This window comes from Rhineura floridana, chromosome 6 (assembly GCF_030035675.1).
Source record: "Rhineura floridana isolate rRhiFlo1 chromosome 6, rRhiFlo1.hap2, whole genome shotgun sequence".
Taxonomy (NCBI): Eukaryota; Metazoa; Chordata; class Lepidosauria; order Squamata; family Rhineuridae; genus Rhineura; species Rhineura floridana.
In genome coordinates, this window is record NC_084485.1 from 49,928,128 (window position 1) to 49,953,943 (window position 25,816).

The following is a 25,816-nucleotide window of genomic DNA, read 5'->3' on the forward strand; positions in this document are numbered from 1 at the left end:
CTTATACCACTTGAGACTGCAAATGAGGGCTCTCATTACTGAATTAGCCTCTGTACAAAAACTATAATGTCAAGGAGAAGAGTACTAGCCAAGCCTTCTCCCTGACACACTACTTTTCTACATGTAGAATTTTTTTGTGTGGACAAACATGGCAGCCCTCATTTGCAGTCTGATGTAATAAAAATTATTTATTCTTTATGTTTTTACTAATTTTACTCAACACTCCTCCGACATTTCTTAGCCTAGTAACGATCTGTAAAATATTTCTATTACCTAAGTGCTGGAGGAGATGTGATTGACTTGGCACATACCACCACATGCAATGGTCATATGAGCAAGTGCAAACTTTTTGTACTTTAATTTTTTGAGAAATTAGGCGAATAACTAAACAGAATATTGACCAAACACCACAATTAGCTATTTAAAACCTTTTCATAGATTCAAACAGGGATATACAATGTAAAACTCTTGTGGGTCACCTGCTCATGGCATGGTAGTTATAATCTCGAAACACTGGAAAGACTAAAGTGGGGCCTCACTCCATTATTGGTACCAGAAAGTCTGGTACATAGCTTTTATGGAAAAGCTTACTTCCAAACTTAGACAAACAAGGGGAGCCTCTAAGAAAACTTTGTTGATTCTTGGTACCCATTCACAGCTTACGTCAGTCACGCAGATCATGGCTGGGCCCCACCAACCTATTATGCTGCTGGCTGGAATGCTTAAACTATAACAATTTCTCCCAGAGGGAAATAATACACCTAATAATAGGTCCAAAATATTATTCCCCTCCCCCCCATTATTTCTATCTTAAATATGTATTGCCAATTGGAGATAAATGTCAATATATTATATACTTTTGGTTTGCACGCCATTGCGGAGGGGGAAGGGGGTTTGAGTAAAGGGCTGATATTAGGATTATGGGCTGATATTAGGATTATGTTGGTAAGATAACTCAGTACAATACATCCATTTGATGAATGGATTTATTCACATGATTCCATGCTCTTAATACAGAAATGTATTATTTTTTGTTTGCTACAATACCTGTAAATCAATTATAAATTGTATGCTAAAAATTTCAATAAAAAGCATTAAAATACTTTTACTAAAGGGTTAGGTTTTCCCCTTCTCGCTCAAATTATCTTCAGAATTTTAGAAATGCTCTGCTCACCATACTTGTTTGTGGCAAGAATATCTGACAGCAGCTGTCCTGTTAATCCGTCTTCTTCTTCCTCATCATCTTCTTGATCTTCCCACATATCATTGGATTCCTCTGTTAATTAAGAGAGAGGAGTTTGGACATGAGGACTGAGATTTTGTGTTTTGCTTTGCTGTAATACTCACCACCTGGACATAATTGTTTTAACTGGGAGGCATACTGAACATTTCAATTTGGCAGAGCTGTAGATTTCTGAGCAAGCAGGATATTACTAAGGAAGCTACAAAGTTTGCCCCCCAAAAGGAAAGGAAACAAATTGAAAATGGCAAGATTGACAATGGAATGTTCTATATAGGTACTTAAAATGCATGCGTTTACACCCCAATTCTAAGCATATATACCTAGAAATAAGCACCACTGATTTTAACTGTATTTATTGCCAAGTGAATTTGTTTTATGATCCAGGTAGTAATTTGCTTACATCTAATTGAAAACATTTATTTCATGAAATATTTAATATTTCTGAGGAAAATTACATAGAACATGAGCAACAAAAAGGGTAGAACTGGGGCACATAAATAGGGCAGAGCTCTCATTTGTGAAATAAGAAGAGGAGTTCCCTAAACACCTGAACTCTCACCAAGTTTAGTGCCTAGCAAAAATTGCTCATCTGACATTCCACATAACTTGAGGGCTAAAAAAAGTAAACATTCTCATTTGAAAAATAATTAAGCCACCAAATTTTGTGCTAGAAATAAAAAGTATACTGTTATATGTATGTGTATGTGTGCACGCATACACACACTGAATTTATGCAGGCATAGCTGAAATTTTAGTCTACTTTTATATCCCAACTTTTTCTCCAAGAAGCTCAGCACAGCATACTTTGCTCCCTATCCCTCCACTTTATTATCACAACCATCTTGTGAGGTAGATCAGGTTGAGAGACTAGCCCAAGTGTGAGATTCATGTCAGAGTGGAAATTTGAATCTGGTCTTCACACCACACCACACCACATTGGCTGGCATCAAAAGATAACCACAATAAAAACCAAAAGTCACAGCAGTGTTGTACCTTGACTCCAATCTGCAGCAGTTTGTCGAGAGGCACTTGCTTCCATTGCATTAGAAAGTTCATTTATTATCAACTTTAAGATTTTAACTAACAATGGAATGTTTGTCCAGCGTTCAGGATCTGGCAGGAACAAAAAGTGTATATATATATCTATACTGCTAAGAATTCAGGAAACTCAGTTCAATTAAGTATACCCTCACAATTGCTTGAAGAGGCATTCCAAATTTGCTAAACTCTGCAGTATATTTTTTAAAGTTAGTCACAGAACACAGTAGTAGTCAACTCTTTTCAGCACTAAACATCCACTAACATCCCTTCAACACTGTTTTCTAAACTCATGACGGAGTATGTAGCATGTTGAGCAGCAACACTGGCAGCATTTGAGACAACTGGGTGGGTATATACAGACTCTCTGTACATTCATTATCATTGTATTCTATTATTAAAAAGACACTTTTCTCCTATATACAATTGCTATTTGTAAATTGGCATTTGTTTACTGTATCTGACCAAGATGCATTCAATATATTCAACTATTATCAATACATTCAACGACTTTTGTAACTCTTATTTTTGTGCAAGTTTTTCACTGTACATTAATCTCAACAAGACCAAGAAAAAAAATATGTATATGTCACAACAACCAAAGCTTTTGATTCTCTGCCAGTGTCGTGCAAGTTCCACTAGTTTTGATGGGACTTGTAACCTGTTTTAAACAACTTCCTACTCCTCTTACCTCTGGCTAATTTAGTCTTGAAAGAGCATTTTAATACTTACTTTTGGCTGCTTTTGATCGTGTGCGTATTCCTTCTTCCATATTAAATATTTCTTCCCCTTTTACCCTGATATCCTGCAGTCGCTTGTCGTCTGTATTAATACCATACTGGAGAAGTTTACACAGGGCTACAGAGCTGAAAAATTTAAAAGTTATGTATAATATCCATTCCTACTGTCATCCTATTTACAAGATGTGCCAACACAGAGCATAGGGGCAAAGCTTGCCCCAACAGCATCCATATGGATCTGTAGCATCCCTGACACATAGCTCTTAATATTTCGTTTACAGTGATCAAGTGCAATTTCCTCAAAATCTCTAGTATCTAGTTTTGGAGGATAGTTTGTTAACTTACTATGTCTTTGAAATCTACTGTATATTTTGGAAAGTTATTTGCTGTACATATGGACACCTCTTAAGATATCATAACCAAATTTTGCATGAAGGTTTCTCAGATCATTGATCAGGTTTCTGATATCAGATTTTTGTTTATGTTTGCATACACTTAGATGCCATTTTGAATCAAGATGGTGGGCTGAACCTTTCAAAACTGCAGTGGTTTTTTTTGTTTCTTGCTGGGTATGAAGCTGCTCTTATTATTTTACACTGTTTCCAAGTAAATATATTCCATCTCCCACAAAAATACAATATCCAGAGGTGACAACTATTAACTCAAGTGTCAGCTCAGCTGTATAGGTACAGCTTTTGGTGGCCAAACAGATCTAAATTCTAGGGAGTGCAGCTATAGACAAGCAATCAAATACAACTGGGAAATGATAAACAGGCTCTCCAGCTAGGGTGGGGGACATACAAACACTTGAGAGGGATGGAGTTATTCCCCCACCAATAGTAAATTTTGGAAATTTTCCACTCTCCTGTTTCATTACTTTGTTGTTTTATTTTATTTTAATTTATTTGCAAAAATATCACAGCAAGCAATCAAATCCTCCCTCTCCTTCAGCCAGTCCTTATTTAGCAGACCTTACACCACTTGAAATAGCTCCTCTGGACGATGCTGTGCATATGTAATCATGGCAGAAAAGTATTATTTTTTTGTCACTATCACAGCACAGGCCTTAATATGGGCTCTATCCTCTCACAAAATATTCCTAGTATTACAGTAGATTTCACACCACTGCTCAGCAACCGGTTCTCTCACTGTGAGAATCAAGCAAAAGGTGGAAGGCCAGTGTCTCAAGCCCACCCCCAGTGACATGCCAGGAAGTTTGCTGCCACAAATGTCACTTTCCCCACACTTTGTTTGCCTCTAGATTGGCTATGGGGGTGGGGGACAGGGTCAACTTACAATAGGGGATTGAATCTGGCCCTGGATTCTTCAGTGTTTGACCTTTACTTTACCATCACAAATCAAGCAAACTGACTGATTCATGTTGAAAAATGAATTAACACTTAATAGGCAAGAGCGTCTGGTAGGTTCAGACAATAATCTAAAACCACAGTTCACATAATTGTGAAGAAGCCTGTGTAAGTTTTGAGCTCAGGCACATCACCTCCTCCTCCTGTGCATGTGAAAGAGGATGCTTCTTCTTTCACTTCAGAACAAACTATAGTTTCCCACTATTTACAAACTTGGGGTACAGTGGCTTGTTCAAACAGGGTATTAAAACAAAACTAGGATAAAACAACTGTTTCACTACAATGGCACAGGATTCTTTTAAAATGAAAGGAATAAGCATGCTCAGGTCTTGAGGGCATACATGTGATCAAGGGATACCTTACCTGACCTTGCCCTCATACTGTCCATAAAACAAATGCTGTCGACTCATCCACTCTGACATTACAAACTCTAGAGCTGGCTTGCCTGTTGGCCCCGGTAGACTACAAAGAAATTCTAATAGCGGTTCAAGCTGTGAATGAACCAGGTGAGCAAATACCATGATCAAAGACTGCAAGGGAGACAAAGAGAGATATTTTTATGTTTATATCTTTGGAGTTTCAGTGGTTTTACCAATGCTTGAAAATGAATTTAACAACAGGATCATTAAAAAAACCTGTCAATTAACAAAAATTTATAGTGCAAGATCAGTCACTGAACTTAAACACATAAAAAAGCCAAAGGGGAAGCTATAAAGCACTTAGTCTCCATGTACACTGCTAAGAAACCAAGCCATTTTTCATGGTGCATCTCAAATATAATTTTAGCAGCTCTCCAGTTATATTGCAACAACTAACACAGATATGATATTGTCAATTGTTCCAAGATCATTTGCAGTATTAGAGGACAAATTGTTTTGTATGCTAATATTCTTGGAAATCATAGGAATAAACTATATGAATTCAATCCAAAGTGCTCACTCACAACTGGAATACCATCTTGCCAGGAATTAGTGAATGTATCCATCACCAAATTGGGTTTACTCTGAGCCGGGCCAGTTTCATATATAAAACTATAGTTAAATCCAGGATGGGGTTAAGGTCAGGATACTCATTTTATCAACTTACTTTTCAGCCTCCTTACCTGCATTACAGTGAGGGTTTCTGCTTGCTGCATTTTACTAAGAATTGCTCTCAGAATCTGGTCCAGATTCTCTCCCAATTCACTCCCTGCTTTAGAAATCAACGTTGAAACTAATCTGCCTACAAAGGCAGCTGTGAATTCTGAAGTGCGTGGATCAAGAAGCTGGCTCACCACCTGCATCACATACCAAAGTCCATTGTGGCCTTGCTCATCGTGCCACTGTGCAATTTGCTCCAGAGCTACTGAAATATATGCACGTAGACACTCACCACCATTCTGAAAGAACAACACATAAGAATGTACCCTTTCAACTTACCAAGAGTTTCAGACATTTAACAAACAGCATCATAAGCATAAAGGGAAAAAATTAATTGGAAAGTGATCGTATCGTATGGGTCAACAAGTAAGATGTGGAAGATCTTTTCATTGCTCCCATCTTTTTACACAAAGTCTCCAGTACAGGGATTGGAGACAAGCATGAGTGTGTTCAAATCATTTTTATTTGTCAAATATTGCATTTGTTATGACAATGTTTTGATCTCATGCTCTAGACCAGTGTTTCCCAAACTTTTTTTATTTTTTTGTTGCTAGACTACAACTCCCATCAGCCCCAGCCAGCATGGCCAATGATCAGGAATTATGGGAACTGTAGTCCAGCAACAACAAAAAATAAAAACAGTTTGGGAAACACTGCTCTAGACATCCAGAGAATGGTATGAAGACACAAGATGCAGTTCGGTTAGCTACGTGGATGGGGGACAAAACCGAGAACCATACGTGAATGATTCCAAGGATACAGATGTGATCTATAGCCAACCACCTACTAAGGACTCAACTGGAGAAATTTTACTTATTAAACATGACAACTTCCCTACGATGCAGGCACGGTTGTACCGGTGCCAAGACAGACATGACTGAAAGGATTCCACAATTAATTAACGTGATTTTATATGCTTTATGAGTTATTATATTAGATTTTAATAGAAGCTTCCTCTCTCTGGAAATTAAGGTAATTGAAGCTTGCCCCAAGTACTAGAAATGGACCATTGGTCTCACCTGAAGGGTGATTTTCATAGGAGAATGCCATCATGCTGGATTATAGCTCGTCCTATCGTCCGAAGGCAAGAATGTTTCTGAAGTCAAGACTAGGGCGTCAGGCCCCTCCCACTCTCCAGTTCATTCGCAGCGAGTCCAAAGAGATATATCTAAACATGCAGGAAAAAAGGCCAACGGGCCTAGCAGCAAGAACATAACATAATAATAGTAACATTCATAATATCTGACTCTAACCTAGCGAAAACAGTAATAGAAGTCTTGACTTCACTAGAGAATTAAAATTTAATATAATATAATATAATATAATGACGAACTGTAATATATAAGCCATCCCAAAAATTATGTAGTTATCCTCCAACTGGGAGGGTCATGATGGCATTCTCCTATGAAAATCACCCTTCAGGTGAGACCAATGGTCCATTTTCCATAGGAGGAATGCCATCATGCTGGATGTACCAAAGCAGCCCATAACGGGGAGGGACCACCCACATACTAGTCGTCATTAAGAACCTGTTGCAACACTCGTCTGCCAAATGAGGCATCGGCAGAGGCATAACGATCTATTTTATAATGCCTTATGAACGAGTGTGGAGTAGACCAAACAGCAGCTCTACAAATATCGGCAACAGGAGCGTTAGTAGCAAAAGCAGCTGAAGTGGCTGCTGATCTAGTGGAATGAGCTGTTATACTAGGCGGAACTGGAATCTTAAGGGACTCATAGGCTAAGGTAATACATGCATGCAACCAGCGGGATAAGGTGGAATTAGCTACTTTATGCCCCATAGACCTTGGATGAAAGGATACAAACAAAGACTCAGTCTGTCGTATATCCTGGGTCCTGGACAGGTAGGTCTTGAGAGCCCTCCGAACATCCAACGAATGCCAAGCCTTCTCGAGCGGATGAGTAGGATTCGGACAAAATGAAGGTAGAACAATGTCCTGGTTGCAATGGAAAACTGAATTGACCTTGGGACGGAATGAAGGATCAGTTTTCAGCACAACAGAATCCTTGTGAAAGACACAGAGGTGGCGAGCAGAAGACAATGCGCCCAGTTCCGAGACTCTTTTCGCCGATGTAATCGCAATCAGGAACAGGACCTTGAAAGACAACAGACGTAAAGGCACAGTCCTGAGTGGCTCAAACGGAGGACGTTGTAAGGCCTGTAGAACCTTTGACAAACTCCATGATGGAAAACGGTGAACTACAGCCGGCGAGCGTAGAGCAGTGCCTCTAAGGAAGCGTTTGATAAACGGATGTGAGGCAATAGGGGCGTCAGTGGAAGATACTGAAAGAATGGACGACAGGGTGGACGCATGTCGACGTAATGTGTTGGGTCTAAGTCCCAACATGAGGCCCCTATGAAGATATTGCAGCACTTGTTGTACTGTAGCCTTGGAAGGATCGATGTGTTGAGACTGACACCACCTGGAGAACGCTACCCAAGTATGCTGATATATACGAGTGGTGGATGGTCTTCTCGAGGCCAAAATAATGTCAATAACAGCGTCTGACAGGCCGGCCGATCTCAAATGTCCCCGTTCAAATGCCACGCTGTTAGGTTGAGCCACTTGGGGTCCTGATGCCATACTGGGCCTTGTGATAAGAGATCTGGCCTGACTGGGAGTGGCCAGGGATCCGTCACCGACAGTGCCAGGAGATCCAAGAACCACGGTCGACGGGGCCAATATGGTGCTATCAGAACCAGCTGTGCCCTCTCGCGACGTACCTTCCGCAAGGTTTTGGCTAATAGTGGTATTGGAGGGAAGGCGTATAATAGTCCCTCCGGCCACAGCAATGACAGAGCATCCACCGCTTCCGCTGTCGTGTCCAGGTATCGAGCGAAGTACCTGGGTAGCTGGCAATTGCGACTGGAAGCAAAGAGGTCGACTGAGAAGGGGCCGAATCGACGCTGGAGAAGATGGAACACAGTCGGATGAAGTTTCCATTCTCCCGGAAAGACTTGTTGTCTGCTGAGCCAGTCTGCTGTGAAATTCCAAATTCCTCTGAGGTGTTCTGCTTTGAGGGATTGCAGATGTTGTTCTGCCCAGTCGAATATGATGGAAGCTAGGCTCTGTAGAGGTCTGGACCTGGTGCCTCCCTGTCTGTTTAAATGAGATTTGGCACACGTGTTGTCCGTTTGAATGAGGACATGGTCCAAGTGGAAGAGAGACTGAAAATGAAGCAGAGCTAAGTGGACAGCCTTTAGTTCCAGCCAGTTGATGTTTTGAGTTTGTTCTGCTGTGTTCCAAACTCCCTGAACGAACTGGGAGTTGCAGTGGGCTCCCCAACCCAGGAGACTGGCATCGGTGGTAATGACAGTCCGGTGGGGTTCTCTGAATGGAGTGCCTTGGGTGAGATGTTGTACCCTTGTCCACCAGCGGAAAGACAAGCGCAGTGTGGGACTCAGGGGGATTGCTCGATGGTTTGAGTTGGCAATGTCGTGTTGGAATGGCAACAGGGCCCACTGTAGCTGGCGCGTATGTGCCCGAGCCCATGGCACAATATGGATGGTGGATACCAACATTCCGAGAGCCCTGGCTAGAAGCATGACATCTGCAGAAGATTTGTGCATCAGAGACCTTGCGATGTCTGTGATAGCGGTGATGCGATCTGGGGACAGGAATACAGTCGCTTGCAGTGTGTCTAACATTGCCCCTAGATGCTGCAGGCGTTGGGTTGGTTGTAGATGGCTTTTGTCGAAGTTGACTAGCCAGCCGTGGGCCTGTAAGATATGGAGCGTGAGTGTTAGATGACGATGAGTAAGCTCCCTAGACCTTGCGCGTATTAGGAGATCGTCCAGATAGGGGTAGATATGGACCCCTTGAAGCCTGAGGTAAGCCACTAGGGTAAGTAGCACCTTGGTAAATACTCTCAGGGCAGACGAGAGTCCGAACGGCATTGCTCGATATTGGAAGTGCTGGGAGCCAAAGGCAAAACGAAGGAATTTCCTGTGGGCTGTGCAAATAGGGACATGGAGATACGCTTCCTTTAGGTCGATAGAGACAAGGAAGTCACCTTCTTGCAGGCTGTCTGTAATGTAGTGGAGGGATTCCATTTTGAACCTGCAATACTTTACGAAACGGTTAATGAACTTGAGGTTCAAAACCGCCCTCCATGAGAGATTGCGTTTGGGCACAGCAAATAGGAGGGAGTACACCCCTTCCGACCTCTCTGCATTGGGGACTGGCTCTATCGCCTCTATGTCCAAAAGGTGCTGTATCGCAGTCTGCATGATGCAGCGCCTGTCTAGTGCCCTGGGACAAGGGGAAGGATGAAAATTGTTTGGAGGTATTGCCCAAAACTCAATTGCATATCCATAACAAAAGAGGTCTCTGATCCATGGGACCTGAGTCAGAGGTAGCCAAAGTTCGGCAAATAGAATCAATCTGCCCCCAACTGGTATTGCCTTAGTATTGTCTGCGTTGGCGAGACCCTCCCCTGTATGAGGACGTTGAGTAGCCTCTGTGGCCCTGGTACTGACATCTACTGGGGAAACGCCTATTCCAGCCTCCTCTGGTGGAGTGGAAGTCAAATGCTGGGAAGTCGCGGCCTCGTCCCCCGGGCCGGGTTCCCCGAAAGGGCTGAGACGTGCGATATGAAGCGAAACGCCTAAAGGGTCCGCGCTCGACGTTTTTGACGGTGGCCAAGACAGGCTTTCGAGTGTCCTTAGGGTCAACAAGCACTGCCCTTAATGCCTCTTCCCCGAAAACTAATGAGCCTGCATAAGGTGCTTGTGAAAGATTAACTCTGGCAGTAGAGTCAGCCTGCCAGTGACGAAGCCAGAGGGTCCGTCTGGCAACGATCTGAGCCGCCAGGGCGCGTGCTGCTAGTTGATTCGCGTCCAAGGTGGCGTCGGCCACGAAAGCAGCTGTTTTACGCAGTTTTAGTAGCGATCTGCGCAGGGAGGCAGGATCTGGATTGTGGTCCTCGATGAGGTCGTCTAACCACATCATCGCTGCCCTGGTGAAAATAGAGGCAGATGTGGATGCACGCATGGAAAAGGCGATGGCCTCATGGGTCTTGCGTAAAGCAAAGTCCAGTCTCCGTTCAGTGGCATCCTTTAGATGAGAGTCCCCTTCCCTCGGCAAGAGGGACCTGGAAACTAAACTGGAAATAGGCTCGTCGATGTTAGGGACAGCCAGTCTGGTAGAAAAGTCCGGGGCCAAAGGATAAAGTCTGTCCGCAATGTTATTAAATCGGCGTGCCTGTAAGGGGTGGGACCATTCGTCCTTGGCCAGTTTAGCGATGGGGTCTGGGACAGGGAGGAAGTTTTCACCTGGCGTAGGGGATTTCAAGACCGTGGCCCCTTTTAAAGCGGGAGTGGAAGCTGCAGTTGGAGTGGATTGAAGACCAAGGGCGTTCAAGACTCTGCGTGCCAGGGGCTGGTAATCTGAAGAGTCGAAGAGGCGATAGGAGGTTTCTGGCTCTGGTTCCGAATGGTCACTCCACTCGTCCGCTTGGTCTTGCAGCGCGAATGCGGACTCTGCATCAAAAGAGGCGTCATCAACGAACCTGCCCCTGGTAACGTCAAATGGGTCTGGAGAACCTGATGGGTTTGTCTCACTGTGTACACTTTGAACCCCGCTGTGTTGAGGGATAGCGGGAGGTTGTGAAGATGATTGACTCTGAGTAAAAAAGGACAGCATGCCCTGAAGTTGTGAAATGAACTCGTGGGAAAGCTGTAGTCCCGGAGATGTAGATGGTTGCTCTTGGATAGGCGGAACTGTAGACAGCCCCACAGGTAGTGAAGAAGAGCAAGCTCTGGGTTGGCTGGACGTTGGCTGTACAGGAAATCCAGGAAAGTCCTCCTCATCAGAGGAAGCCGCAGGAGAATGAAAGAGAGTAGTTAACTGTGCATGATTTGAGTCCTCTGGCACTGGAACAGAGACATAACGGGGCCGCTTGATTGTGCTGTGGCTAAGATGTTTGGTTTTGGCAACCGCTTTAGAGTGCTTATGTTTGACCGCCTTAGGAGGTTTAGGCTTGGTCATCTGGTTTGTCACAGGCTGTTGTATCGGCTTGGTTGCCTGGGTTGTCTCTGGCTGTTCTGCCATCATATAGATAATAAGGGTAGCTGTACACGGCACACGACTGGGGCAGAATGCACAGACCCGGGCAGGCACAGTACACGGCACACGACTGGGGCAGAATGCACGGGCAGATGGCAAAGTACACTGCCACGATGGGGCAGAATGTACGCTATGAACAGTCTTAGAACATGCACAGTACACGGCACACGACTGGGGCAGAATGCACTGGCTGATGGTAGGTACACTGTCACGATGGGGCAGAATGTACACTTGGAGGAAAGGTGATATTGCACAACTTGCACAGTATAGTCCAAATAGCTTTGTATATTTTCAACAGTCTTGCGCACTAACAGGTGGCCTGGTGCACTGTTATGGCAGTATTAGTAAATTTGATGAAAAGTCACATGTGCACAGTAGTTGCAGTGATTGTAGAAAGCCACAGTAACCCAGTGGTTGCCAGGGTCAGCCTCAGAGATGGGGTTGGTAAAGGAACTTATGTAGAGGTAAAAATCCTATCTGCAGCACATAAACAGGGAGCAGATCACACAGAGGGAGCTGACAAGAACCTGGGCTCTGCAAACCCCAACCCGTGAAGGAAAAAATCCCCTTTTGTAATACTAGTGGGTTCTCAAAAGGAACGGGAAAAAACGGCCACTAAAATGGCGCCCGTAAAAAGAGCGGGAAAATTCGAACAAAAATGATGGATACTTTGCCCAGCAACAACAGTTGTATGAAGAAATGAGCAAGGTGGGAAAAATTTTTAACTGTAAAAATGGAACCGCCCACGGTAGAAATACAGCCGCGGGACTAAGAAGGTAATCGCGGCTGAAAAAATTAGCCTGGAAAAAGACTTCGTGAAGGAGGCAGGACAGCTAGCGGACTTCCCGAAGCCGAAGAGAATCGGCCAACAGGCAAGCCGCAGCCGCGGGCTGAAGGGACTGACTCCGCGAGTAACCAAGCGCCGCGGATGATCGAGAGAGTCAAGGCAGCCCAAACAAGAGAAGCCGCTAAAAAGGGGAAGGCAAAGAGCCGCAGACACCGGCTTCTGACAGGCGAATGAAGCGCCGCCTGTAAAAATGAACGACGAAGGGAGCCGCAGCCACAGGCTCCCGATCGTCAAGGCACAAGGGGAAATGGCAAAAAGGACCGGAGAAAATAAAGTACGAAAGAAGCCGCAGCCGCAGGCTCCTAATCGTCAGGGCACAAAAGGAGGATCGGTAGAACAAAAAAGAAAAGGGGGGGCGGAGGCTGCCGCCGCAGCTCCTGGCCCCGCTGAGGAAAGAGACCGCAGCCGCGGTCTCTGTAGTTTGGGAGTAAAAAACACACCCCCGGGAAAACGAGAAATTGACAAGGAAATTGACACACAACACACAAACCGTGGTAAGGGATGAGACAAAGGGAAGGAACGAGACGAAACAACGTACACAAAACTCCACCCTCTATCACACAAAGACAAAAAACTTATCTAGTCACTAGCTAAAGATCTTGCAGGGACGAAAGGCAAGAATGAACTGGAGAGTGGGAGGGGCCTGACGCCCTAGTCTTGACTTCAGAAACATTCTTGCCTTTGGACGATAGGACGAGCTATAATCCAGCATGATGGCATTCCTCCTATGGAAAATCCAAACTCTCTTTGGGCCCAACAAACACACAACCTCTTTCCAAACATTCTTCCTTGAATGTTTTTTCCCTTTGGTTTGTTGTTTCTCTCTGATCTATTCCTTTAACATGAAAGCCATCTTAATATTCTAATAGTAGGCTGTCCGATGACAGCTTGTGTCATTTTACAATTAAAAAACACTAAAAAGTTAGTCTCAAGGTCCTATCAAACCTATTTTTCCTCATAATCCTATTATGCACTGCAGCAGACAAAAATCACCAAAAGAAAAAGAGAGGAGCAGGTAGTACTCACTAACTCCATTATTTGGGGGACTTAAGCAAGTCAATTTCAAGTTAATATGACCTAAAATCATAATAAAAAGAGGTACATTTGTGCTTTTAAATAACAGAGCCAGTTGCCATTTTTTGTCCATAAACCTAAACAAGTTACTCAGTATGAAGTAGCTGGTTTGAACAGAGATGCTTATGGACAATATATGATCAAACAAACCTTCCCTTTCCCCCAAAATGATTACCTGCATGGTAGCATGGTCATCTGTGTGTAGGCTACACTGAGCCACAGCAGGAAAAGCTTGGCAGATTAAGAGCTGTGATAGCGGAGGTTTAGTATTTCTCACAACAGTTGTTAATATGTCTATCGAAGTCTGAAAAAAGAAAAATCCAAAGATAGATGGTGATGTGTTGTGTGTGGAATAAGGAGGCACAGAACAAGGAAAGGATGAATTCAGCCCACATTTACTAAAACAAGTGTGGAGAACACCCACCCCACCACACACTTCCTCTTTGGGGGCAAGTTATTCCTGTGTTAGACAGGTAGACATTGGCATTCCAACATCTCAATGTGTCATGTTTTTCAGTTGACAGAACCAGTTCATAAATGATAGACAAGAAACAGATCAGTTAGCAAGAATTATTTTTGTCATTCTCAAAAAATTCTTGCAGAGATTCTTCAAGATGGTCACTTCAACAGTAGTCAGGAAAGTGGTAGTTCTGGGCTGATCTAAATTAAGTTAGTTGAGCTTAGGTCCTGTTAAAATCCATGGATTAAGTTAGTCATGACTAGTTCCTATTGAAATCAATCATATTAAATTCAACTAACTTAATCTGGGCCCAGTACTGTGTGAACAATCCTCTCAACCAGGTTGAAGGTTCAGTTTTAGCCAAGAAACAGTTACTGAAATAAGGCTAGCCTAAAATATCAAATACTAGGTATATGCACTTTTCGCAAAACATATATACCCTCCTCTTCCACAATGATTAATGTATTTTTCACCAATAGCAGAGAAATGTTTTTTCCATTTTTAGAAACAAAACTAGGAGGCTATGTAGAGCATTTCCCTTTTTGAGAAGGTACCCTCAATACTTGCCGCACAAAGCCCTGCTGGAATCTTATCAGCAGGAGCCTGCATGATACTGACAAGAGTTGGGATTAACCTCATCTGCATTGCATCTTGGCAGGCTTCAATTTGTGCTAATTCCTTGAAGATATCTTGGGCAAGAGAGGCAACAACAGGATCTAAAACAAGAAAAACACCAATTACAGAGGAATACAAAATTAGTTTAAATTGTACTATTAAAACAGACCATTGGTCTCACCTGAAGGGTGGTTTTTCCAGGTATCATGCCATCATGTGGGTTTATAGCACCATCTAGTGTCTGAAGGCAAGAATGTATTGAAGTCAAGACCTGGGCTGCTCCAGCCCCTCCCACTCCAGTTCATTTGTGACAAGACCAAAGTGAGATATCTGACCAGCCGTAACAAATCGCAGAGGCACAACAGCAAGAAAAATAAAGGCAACTGCCCAACTAAGGAACAGCCACCTCGTGCAAGCTCTTGACACATTCACATATTATAAACTTATTAAATTTATACCCTTATCCATAAAACATGTATGAAAAAATGATACAGTGCAATACACCCAGGCAGCCTCCAACAGGGAGGGCTGTGATGGCATGATACCTGGGGAAAACCACCCTTCAGAAGAGACCAATGGTCCATTTTTCCCAGGTAGCATGCCATCACATGGGATGTACCAAAGCAGCCCCAACAGGGAGGTACCACCTGTTGCCTATATATGAGAAACAGCCTGTTGCAGGACACACCTCCCGAAAAAAGCATCAGTAGATACAAATCAATCTAGCTTATAATGCCTGATAAATGAGTCTGGGGTAGAACATACCGCCACTCGGCAAATATCTTCATGAGGTGCATTTGTTGCGAACACAGCTCTGGTAGCTGCAGACCTGGTAGAATGCACTGTGATATTGTGAGGCACTAGAAGCTTGAGTGACCCATAGGCCAGGCAATGCAGGCGTGTTATCAACTTTTTTTTCCTAGTGTCCTTGGGTGAAAGGATATGAACCAGGAATTCATTAGCCTTATGTCCTTGGTACGAAACAGGTAAATCTTGAGGATCCGCGAATGCCTAAAGAGTGCCAAGTGGATGAACGGGATTAGAACAAAACGATGGAAGAACAATGTTCTGGTTGCAGTGGAACACTGCAGCTTACTTTGGGGTTGAAAAGGAGGATCAAGGTGTCACACAAATGGGTCCTTATGAAATATGCGGAGATGGCGGGCCGATGACAATGCACCCAACTCTGACACTCTTCTCGCCAAAGTGACAGCTACCCCAAAAAATAACTGAGGGGTTCAAGGAGGGCGCTGCAGTGCTTGCAGTACCTTCTGTAAACTCCAGGAAGGAAAATTGTGATGTACTGCCGAAGAAAGGGGGCAGCTACCTATAAAAAATGTTTAATCAGCGGACGCGAGCCCATGGAAACACTCGAAGGGTAACCAAACAAATTGAAGATATAGTGGAAGCCTGGCGAAGCAAGGTGTTTTATTTATTTTATTTATTATTTAATTTGTACCCTGCCCTTCTCCTCCCAGCAGGAGCCCAGGGAGGCAAACAAAGTGCTAAAAACACTTTAAAACATCATAAAAACAGATCTTAAAATACATTAAAACAAAACAGTGTTAAAAACATTTTTTTAAAAAGATGGGATTGGCAGTGTTGGCTGCCAATCTCATCTTCAGACCTCTATGAAGACTTGTTGGACCGTGGCTTGCGAAGGTTGAAGAGCCCTGGAGACACACCAGTCAGAAAAGTCGGACCATGCACTCTGGTAGATGCGATCTGTTGATGGCCTTCTAGATGCCAGAATGGTATCCATACCCTTCTGTGATAGACCTGTGCAGATCAGCTGTGTCCGCTCAAACGCCAAGCTGTCAGACTCAACCAGTTGGGATCCGGGTGCCAGATCAGTCCATGCAAAAGAAAATCTGATCTCAATGGATCTGATCTCGATGGCAGCCTCCAAGGATCTGCTATTAATAGGGCAAGAATCAGTCGGCGACGTCAGTACAGTTGATCCTGTTAGCGCCGAAGCTTCCACAGTGTTCTGCCCACGAGGGAAGTGGATAGGAGACCATCCAGCCAAGGGGTCAGAAGGGCCTCTACAGACTCCGCCCTCAAGAAGTATCAGGGAAGCCGTGACTTGAAGCAAACAGTTCCACTGTCAGGTTACCGAAACAAAGCTGGAGGAGATGAAACACTGCTGGATATAATTTCCACTCCCCTGGAATCACTTGTTGCCTGCTGAGCCAATCTGCAGTGAACTTCAGAGCCCTGCTGAAGTAATCTGCCTTCAAGGACAGCAGGTGTCTCTCGGCCCAATATAATGATAGTGTGATAGCATGGCCTCCACCCGAAGGGAAAGAGCCCTAATACCCCCTTGCTAGTTTTAATGTGGTTTCACACAGGTATTGTTGGGACTGGAAGATGAAAGGGGCCAGATGGACTGCTCTCAACTCGTTACACAAGCTAAACTGTGAAGTAAGCCTTACCAAAACTAAATGTTTTGATAAACGTAATATGGAATGTTAAACTGTTATTAGTCACCCAGGGAACTGCTGATGACGGTCAGGACTTGAGTGAGCAATCCCCACCTTCCAGGAGAACTGCACCTCAGGACATATATGGCTATGTAAGTAACCGTGAGTTTAGACTATGTGATTAATCTTGAGGCTAGTTACGCAAACAGCTAGTGAACAGAGTCCAGTTCGCTGAACAGCGAAATGAGCCTTAATGTATCATACTTTGGACACATAATGAGAAGACATGATTCACTAGAAAAGACAATAATGCTGGGGAAAACAGCAGGGAGTAGAAAAAGAGGAAGGCCAAGCAAGAGATGGATTGATTCCATAAAGGAAGCCACAGACCTGAACTTACAAGATCTGAACAGGGTGGTTCATGACAGATGCTCTTGGAGGTCGCTGATTCATAGGGTCGCCATAAGTCGTAGTCGACTTGAAGGCACATAACAACAACAACAAGGCTACACGGAATTTGTAATAGTCAACATCGCCCAGGGACCTGCTGGTGAAGACTCCACCTAGCCACCAGGTTGTTATTCTGCTAAGCAACGTTTACCCATGATGGTAACTAAGGGATCCTTAGAGCCTTCAAGGAAGTCCCTGGATAAATCCAAAAATTTTCTCAGACAGTTAGGAAGATTGCAACTGTTCAGAGTAGCAAGCTGGAGCTTTGCATTTCCACCCCCCAAAATAGATAGGGCAGAAACCTCATGTAATAGACAAACTGTATCACTCATTACTTCACCACCACCACCGGGATGAATAAAAAGTCCCTCTCCATATGGAAGTCACCTGATAAATTGAGAGGTTTACACCACCAGTTCTGAAGGGCTAGCAAAACTCTACACAGTCAGTTATGAAGGGCTGCAAAGGTTCACGCAGACAGTTATGAAGGGCTGAGACCTTGAACTGAAGCTCATGCAATTCATATATTTGAGGCCCCTATAGGAGTCACCAGGTTATGAAGGCTGCAAAATTTACACCAACAGCCATGAAGGACAACAACTGTTCAAAAGGACAGAGCAGAGCTTTGAGCTGTAGCTCGAAATGCAGTTCATATCTCTCCAGTACACTGAGGCCCCTTAGAGGAGCCACCACGTTATTCCACTGTTGCCCCTGGAAACGGCCTGCTATCTGTTCAGGCCTAAGAAAAAAAGGGGAATCAAGTATTGCTTCCAATGAAAAAGATCGGACATAATTACTGCCAAGGACTATGCCATCTCTCTGCCCAACGCTTCTGAAGAAACAGATGGGCCCCTTTTCCCAGTCACTAGACAGAATGACAGGAATTCCTTGGCAGAGGACTACACCGTTTTTCTCCCCAAGGGATCTGGGTAGCAAACTAGGCCCTTTCCCCAGGGTTCTGAGTGAAAGGCTAAGCCCTTCCCACAGTCACTGGATAGACTGAGAAAGTGTTGCCCATTACTTTCCACAAGCAGCATCAACACCAACACTGCTGCTCAGGTGCAATTTCTGAGGAGGAATACTTGGAAGGCCCATTTTTAGCTGCTATACTTATCTTAGGGCCACCTTGCTTACCTTAGGGTCAATGAACACCTGGTAAAGCCCAAATTGCATTCAAGATTCCTCCCAGCAGAATTCCTTCTGATGCACGCTGTGTAAAAAATGGAACAGATGGCTGCTGAAATGGCTACTGCTGCCTATCACTGCACTGTGCCTAAATAGTGACATTCATAAAACCAACACAGGGTGATCCGACCACTATTATGTGCACACAGTAGAGGGAAGTGGACCCAGGCAATATATCAACATCCGCACAGGTAGAGGGATGTGGTGGATCAGCGAGGGCAAAAATGACCCAACCCAGAAGTGGGGAGAGGTCTGATCTCTAATGAGCTCTAAATGAAGCCAAGGGCAAAAAATAACCACCCACAGTAGAGGGCAGCGGTAATTAACAAGGCCAAAAGTAACCACACACTGTAGAGGGGAACAGTGTGACCTATAATGTACTCTAAATGCAGCCAATTCCTGATTAATCAACGCACGCACAGGTAGCGGGGTGCAGTAGATAGTGAGGCCAAAACTGACCAAACATAGGGGGAGTGGTCTGCCTCTAATGAGTTCCAAATGCTGCCAAGGGCAAACAATTGCACCGGTAGAGGGGAGTGTTGACGTACGAGGCCAAAACTAACCCCAAACCACCGGGGGGAGTGGAGCGAACTCTAAAGAGCAAAAATAATCACACACAGAGGAGGGGGTGGTTAGAGCTCTAAATGCAGCCAGGAAATCCAGCCAAGGGGTAAACCAACTGCACACAGTAAATAAGAGCAGTTCAACTCTGAATGTAGCCCAGAGATGCAGCCAAGGGCCAGAATATCCAAGCACCATCAACTACGGCCCAAGCAAACTACTTGTAGCAGAGGGGCAAGTCATTTGAGGTAGTGACATCAACTGGCAAGTGGGAGCTGAAGCATCAACTGGCAAGTGGGAGCTGAAGGGGTAGTGGAAGCTGAGGAGGGCCCCAGCATGACAGTGCCAGGTGCCTGAGTCCTAACCTCTGAGATGAACTCACTGGCAGTGGAGGCAATAAGAAGGACCTCCAATCAATCTGCTCTACAGTAATAGCGACCAAGGTAGAGGGCGCTTCTAGTGAGCTTGGAGGAGACACATGCCATGTCTGCCTGGCAGCCAGCTAAGTAGGGGAAGCCTGGTGCTTGGAGGTCCTGTACTTGAGGCCTTGAACCTCATAACGGATTGAAAAGTGAGGGAAAGACAATGCTGCTCCACATCCAAAAACTGATCGACATGGTATACACTCACCTGTCACCTGGCCTGCCGCTGGTGCTGGAGCCGCCATGTAATACACGCACGTGAGCGAGGAGTGCGGTATCTTTAGTCAAATACAAGCACTGGGAGAGGGGAGCACCGGTACATGCCCACAGACGAGGGGAGCAGTACAGCCCCAAGTGCACTTCAGTCTAGAGTGCATTTCTAGCGTTGAGCATGATGATGTAGGGGCTCAGAATACGCACATAGTAGGAGGGTGCATTACAGCTCCAATGCCCTTTGAAATTCTTGGTTGTCTCTCTCTCTCTCTTTTTAATAAAGTAAGGTTAGTATAGCTATATATGCCTTATATATCTCCCTGTATATATATAATTACCTTTACCACATATAAATGCGCCTATAAGGGGGGGGCAGAAGAAACAGAGGGCTAAAAAACCCCTAACTAAAAAGAGAGGGGAAAAACAAACTGGCGGGTGCACCAAAAGTCGGGAAAAGGTAAAAGAAATGGCAGACGCAAATGTCAATGGCGGCTGTTAGCAGCGCCACCTCCCCAACCGTCAACTGGTGCTGCCGCCACGAGCACCAAGACGAAGAGGGCGAGAGGGGAAAGAGCTGCCACCACAAGCTCCAGGTGGGGTGCGCTTGCAGGTGCCACCGTCCCAACTGTCTACCGGAGCCATAGCGTGAACTCCAAAACCAAAAACCAGGTAGGAGACAGGAAGGGCTTAGCAATCCAGAGGTGCGTGGGGGGAAATACCAAACCCCATAAACACAGCAATGGAGGGGGGAAGAAGAGCAGAGAGGTGGGGGGAAAGACTAGGAAAAAAACAGCCCCCTACACCAAACACACTCTCTCAACACCCTCTTCACACACATACACTTCCGTACAAAAATCTTACTACAAGCAGGTAGACTTGCTCACTACACGTAGACAGAACTGCCTCGGACAAAGGCAAGAATGAACTGGAGTAGGAGGGGCTGGAGCAGCCCAGGTCTTGACTTCAATACAATCTTGCCTTCGGACGCTAGATGGTGCTGTAACCCACGTGATGGCATGCTACCTGGGGAAAATGAGCAAATGCAGCATATTCATTTTAAATCTCCCCAGACTGAAGATAATGCTCTTCTAGGATATCTGGCAGAATATTCCTTTCCACCTAAACAAGACAGTGTTTTAAATAATAAAAGTCTGAAGTAATAGCTCTGATGTCTGACTTCAGCAATTCATGTAGGGAGAAAATGCACTTTCATATTAAGAACCGTGAAATTCCTAAACTACACTCTTACAAGATTCTTCTATGTCTTTTGTACAATCAGAACAGGCCCACATACATCATGTCAAAATACTCTCTGAGCTGTGTCCAACGCTGCACACACAGAGTTCTGCTTGCACAATAGGACTTCCCCTTCCTTTCTTCTCCTCTCCTTCCAACCCTCTGTTGTGCAAGCAGAACAGTAGTGTTGGAGATGACCCTTAGTTTTTTATTTGAATCATCTGTAGTCCTGATGTCATAATATTTGGTTAGAATAATACAGGGCTAAACAGTGGGGAAATATCTGTTCTCGTAATCTTATAATCAAGAGTTTTGTCTGGGCACATACCATTACTATATTTGAGAAGGATGGCAATGGTGAAGGGGCAGATCTTGTTCTCTACACTTGCTGTAAAGGCTGGATCTACTGTGCAGACAATGCAAAGTGTTTCCATCACGAGATTGAGGACCTCGGAACTAAATTGAGCTGCTAAGTGTATTAGTCCATCGAGGATACTGGGAAGAAAAGGCTGTAAGACATGGGTGCTTTCAGAGATCTTCAGCTGGTCACAGTAGCTATGGGGGAAAACCCAGAAATTTCAACAGTCAGTAATATAGTAATAGTGTGCGTTATTTTTCTTAGGCGGCAATCCTATCTGCACATATCTAGGCATAAGTCCCATTGAATTAAATAGGGTTTATTTCTGACTAGGCATATATAGAATTGTCACAATCACAGTAGGGATTCAGGATTCAATATTTTACCAACAGCAAGAAATTCTGAATATCAAACATTTCCTATATTAACCCACAATCAACTAAAATAGCTCCTATTTCTTGACCTACTTACCCCCAAATAGCCCTTACTGCAGAAATTCTCACAGAAGGGGGTTGAGTTTCATGAAGACCACTGACTGTGGCTTGTAGGAACTGTTGGATGAGCTCTGGAGACATTGCAACTGTGAAGCGACTGGCAGCCCAAAGAGCACGACCAAGGAGAAAAGGAGACACTGGAAGAAAAAGTGTTAGTGTTATTGCATTCCTCACTCAGAATTACCATTAAACAGAGGAGTCCAGTATATTATTGAGAAAAGCTATATATATATTGGACACATAAAATGCCTTATTATTTGAGTATTTGCATGCACAGACTACTCTCTTGAAAGTATCCAGGGCATGTTCAAGCAAATAATTGAGTGTACCTGAAAATCTCTTCCTTCTGTGCACAACATACAGGGGGTGGGATGATATGTCATTGTGGCTCTTTTTTTGAAGACTGAAGCACAGAAGAGATGCATAATGCTTTCAGAGCTATGAATTCTGGAGGAATAGCAACAGTGTCTATTTGAAGAGATGCAGGAGAACAGGGTGGGGAGATAAAGGGGAGGCGGAAGACACTGCCTTTGACACTGTGAAGCTTCCACTAATTGCCATCATTTTAAACAAGGATAGAACAGTCTGATCTACTACTTTAACATCAACAGAATCTTTCCCATATAGTTCTGTGCATAGCAGAATACAATTCCAAAACTCCACACAGTGGAGATCCCACATAGAAGAGAAACCTCACAAATGCTGAGGGTGTGGCACAAGTTTCAGTCAGAGAGGAATCATTATTACACACAACCCATATAGCAGAGGAGCCGTATAAAAGCTCAGTGTGTGAGAAGACTCACAGTACTGATTCCCAACTTTTAGAACATAAGTGCAACACACTGGTAATTGTACACTTAAAGGTTCTGTACGTAAAGGTTCTTTTTCCTGTTTCAAGTGGTGGAAGCATATTCATGTTTATTTCAACTTTCTACCTTTTCAGAAAAAGATTAGATGAATAAAGCTGGAGACATCACAGGCACCTAGTTGTGAAGATAGACAAAAATGTGACACTGGTCATCCAAAATATTTATAAAGTATTGTACCAATCTGGTACAACACCAGTTCAGATATATATGGAGCGAGAAATGCCATATGTCCAAGCTGGATTTAGAAAGGGAAGAGGAACAAGAGATAACATTGCAAATATACATTGGATAATGGAAAGGAGCAAGGAATTTCAAAATCACCTGGTGCTTTATAGATTACAGCAAAGCCTTTGATTGTGTAGATCACGAAAAACTATGGAATGCTTTAAAAGAAATGGGGGTGCCAAAGCATCTGATTGTTCTGATGCGCAACCTATACTCTGGACAAGAGGCTACTGTAAGGACAGAATATGGAGAAACCGATTGGTTCCCCATCAGAAAGGGTGTGAAAGAGGGATGTATTTTGTCACCCAATTTGTTTAATCTATACACAGAACATATCATACGGAAAGGACTGGACCAAGATGAAGGAGGTGTGAAAACTCGACGGAGGAGTATCAATTTAAGATATGCAGACAATACTATACTACTAGCAGAAACCAGTAATGATTTGAAACAAATGCTGATGAAAGTTCAAGAGGACACAAAAGTAGGACTATAGCTGAACGTCAAGAAGACTAAAGTAATGACAACAGAAGATTTATGTAACTTTAAAGTTGACAATGAGGACATTGAACTTGTCAAGGATTATCAATACCTCGGCACAGTCCTTAACAAAAATGGAGACAATAGTCAAGAAATCACAAGAAGGCTAGGACTGGGGAGGGCAGCTGTGAGAGAACTAGAAAAGCTCCTCAAATGCAAAGATGTATCACGGAACACTAAACTCAGGATCATTCAGAGCATGGTATTCCCGATCTCTATGTATATGGATGTGAAAGTTGGACAGTGAAAAAAGTGGGTAACAGAAAAATCAACTCATTTGAAATGTGGTATCAGCGGACAGCTTTGTGGATGCCATGGACTGCGAAAAAGACAAATAATTGGGTGTTAGAACAAATTAAACCAGAACTATCACTAGAAGCTAAAATGATGAAACTGAGGTTATCACACTTCGGACACATAATGAGAAGACCTGATTAACTAGAAAAGACAATAATGCTGGGGAAAACAGCAGGGAGTAGAAAAAGAGGAAGGGCAAACAAGAGATGGATTGATTCCATAAAGGAAGCCACAAGCCTGAACTTACAAGATCTGAACAGGGTGGTTTATAACAGATGCTACTGGAGGTCGCTGATTGATAGGGTCGCCATAAGTCGTAATTGACTTGAAGGCACATAACAACATCAACCAGTCTGCAGTCTAATAGCTGATGCTTGTTTGGAAAAAAAAACCTTTTTCCTGAATACATCCTTGCAATACCCTCCCTAGGGAGAGAAGTATAGCTCCTCCCTTGTCAACCTTTAAAGAGATCCTTAAATACTTTTTTATTCTGATCTGCATTTGGATAATTTTATGGACCTTATTTTAGCACATATTTATTTGATGCATTATTTTAATGTTAATGTTTTAGGCTAGTTTATCTTTTTTTAAGTCTAGAAATCTAGAAAATAAATTTTCCAATTCATTTACCAAACTAATAGAAAGGGGCTTGAATTTCTGGTTCTTTATTTTCTAGGAACCAATCAGTAAATCAAATGATGAAGTACCTGACAGGTTGAGGTCTGCAAGTACAACATTTGTTAGAAATCCATGCATGTCAAAGTGTATTCTACCATTCTTCACACTGTCTGTGATAAGTGATTTGACAGAACCTAAAGCCAGCATGCAAGCTTCATGTATCTTCCACCTGCAATAAATAAATAAGTGACTTAGGTTTTCCAACATTCATTTTTCTAATATTTGGGGGGGGGGGGTTAAAGAGAAAAAAGGACCATTAGTCTCACCTGAAAGGTGGTTTTCCCAGGTATCATGCCATCAGGTGTGTTATAGCTCCACCTAGTGTCCCAAGACAGGGATGCACAGGAGTCAAGACTTTAGCTGCTCCTTCCGGTCCTCAATCCAGTCCATTTAAGATAATGTCGAAGGAGGACATCTCTTACATTTTGTCTGCAAGGACATCTTAATCATAGTCGCAGGGTGAACATACAGCACAACAAGAAAACACAGAAAAAAACAACTGCACACACAATAGGAGCAGCAAAATATCAATAATACATGCAGTAAAATCTTGACTATTTTGCAACATCATAAATTCAACAAGAAAAAAGCAACCTTAGCAATAGGTGTACAGATAAAATCTGAAAAATGAACATATAGGCAGCCCATCTAGCAGGAAGGGCCCTGATAGCACGATACCTGGGAAAACCACTTGTTAGGTGAAACCAAAGGTCCATTTTCCCCAGCCAAAGCAGTCCCAGTAGCGAGGGTCCACTCAGGCTACCTAAATATGAGATACGTGTTACAAAGTGCACCTCCCAGGAGAAGCATCTGTAGAAGCATAACAATATAACTTGTAACGCAAATAAACAAGTTAGGATTAGACCAAACATTGACCTAACAAACGACCACAAGTGGAACGTTAGTGGCCAGGGCAGCCAAGGTTGTCCTTGCAGACAAAATGTAAGAGATGGCCGAAACCTGCTGACACAGAGTGTTAGGCTTTAGCCCCATCTTCAAGCCTGGAAGAACGTACCCCTAAGAACACCACTTGGAAGGAGTGAACCATGAACTTTGGTAGAACCAGATCCTGGAGGACAGGATTGTAGCAATGACTGCCTTGGAAGAAACCCCCCAAGTGGAAGCCACTGTTGAAACATCCAGATGCCAGAAGGTTGCCTGGGACAGAAGACCTGGCCTCACTGGCAACCTCCTCAAAACCATCATGGACAGGCTGAGGAGAACTGAAGACCATGGTCAGCGTGGTCAGTACA

At 43.7% G+C, this 25,816-nt stretch overlaps 2 protein-coding genes across 3 annotated transcripts in view; both read right to left on the minus strand.

Annotated features, from left to right (window-relative positions):
* IPO9 (importin 9) overlaps positions 1-25,816 on the minus strand; it is an 80,029-nt gene that overhangs the window by 9,206 nt on the left and 45,007 nt on the right. For both annotated transcript variants that reach the window (XM_061631777.1, XM_061631778.1), the window contains exons 13-22: positions 24,593-24,732; positions 21,932-22,091; positions 21,431-21,657; positions 14,565-14,713; positions 13,713-13,841; positions 5,491-5,766; positions 4,752-4,918; positions 3,014-3,147; positions 2,237-2,356; positions 1,175-1,276 (exon numbers count right to left, since the gene is read on the minus strand). In XM_061631777.1, coding sequence (XP_061487761.1) covers positions 1,175-1,276; positions 2,237-2,356; positions 3,014-3,147; positions 4,752-4,918; positions 5,491-5,766; positions 13,713-13,841; positions 14,565-14,713; positions 21,431-21,657; positions 21,932-22,091; positions 24,593-24,732 — 1,604 coding nt within the window. The remainder of the gene's footprint in view (positions 1-1,174; positions 1,277-2,236; positions 2,357-3,013; positions 3,148-4,751; positions 4,919-5,490; positions 5,767-13,712; positions 13,842-14,564; positions 14,714-21,430; positions 21,658-21,931; positions 22,092-24,592; positions 24,733-25,816) is intronic.
* On the minus strand, positions 6,667-9,042 carry LOC133387293 (uncharacterized). Its single transcript, XM_061631779.1, has 2 exons — positions 7,351-9,042; positions 6,667-6,725 (listed from the first exon to the last, which is right to left on the minus strand). The coding sequence occupies exons 1-2, from the start codon at positions 9,040-9,042 to the stop codon at positions 6,696-6,698; spliced, it is 1,722 nt and encodes a 573-aa protein (XP_061487763.1). The 3' UTR covers positions 6,667-6,695.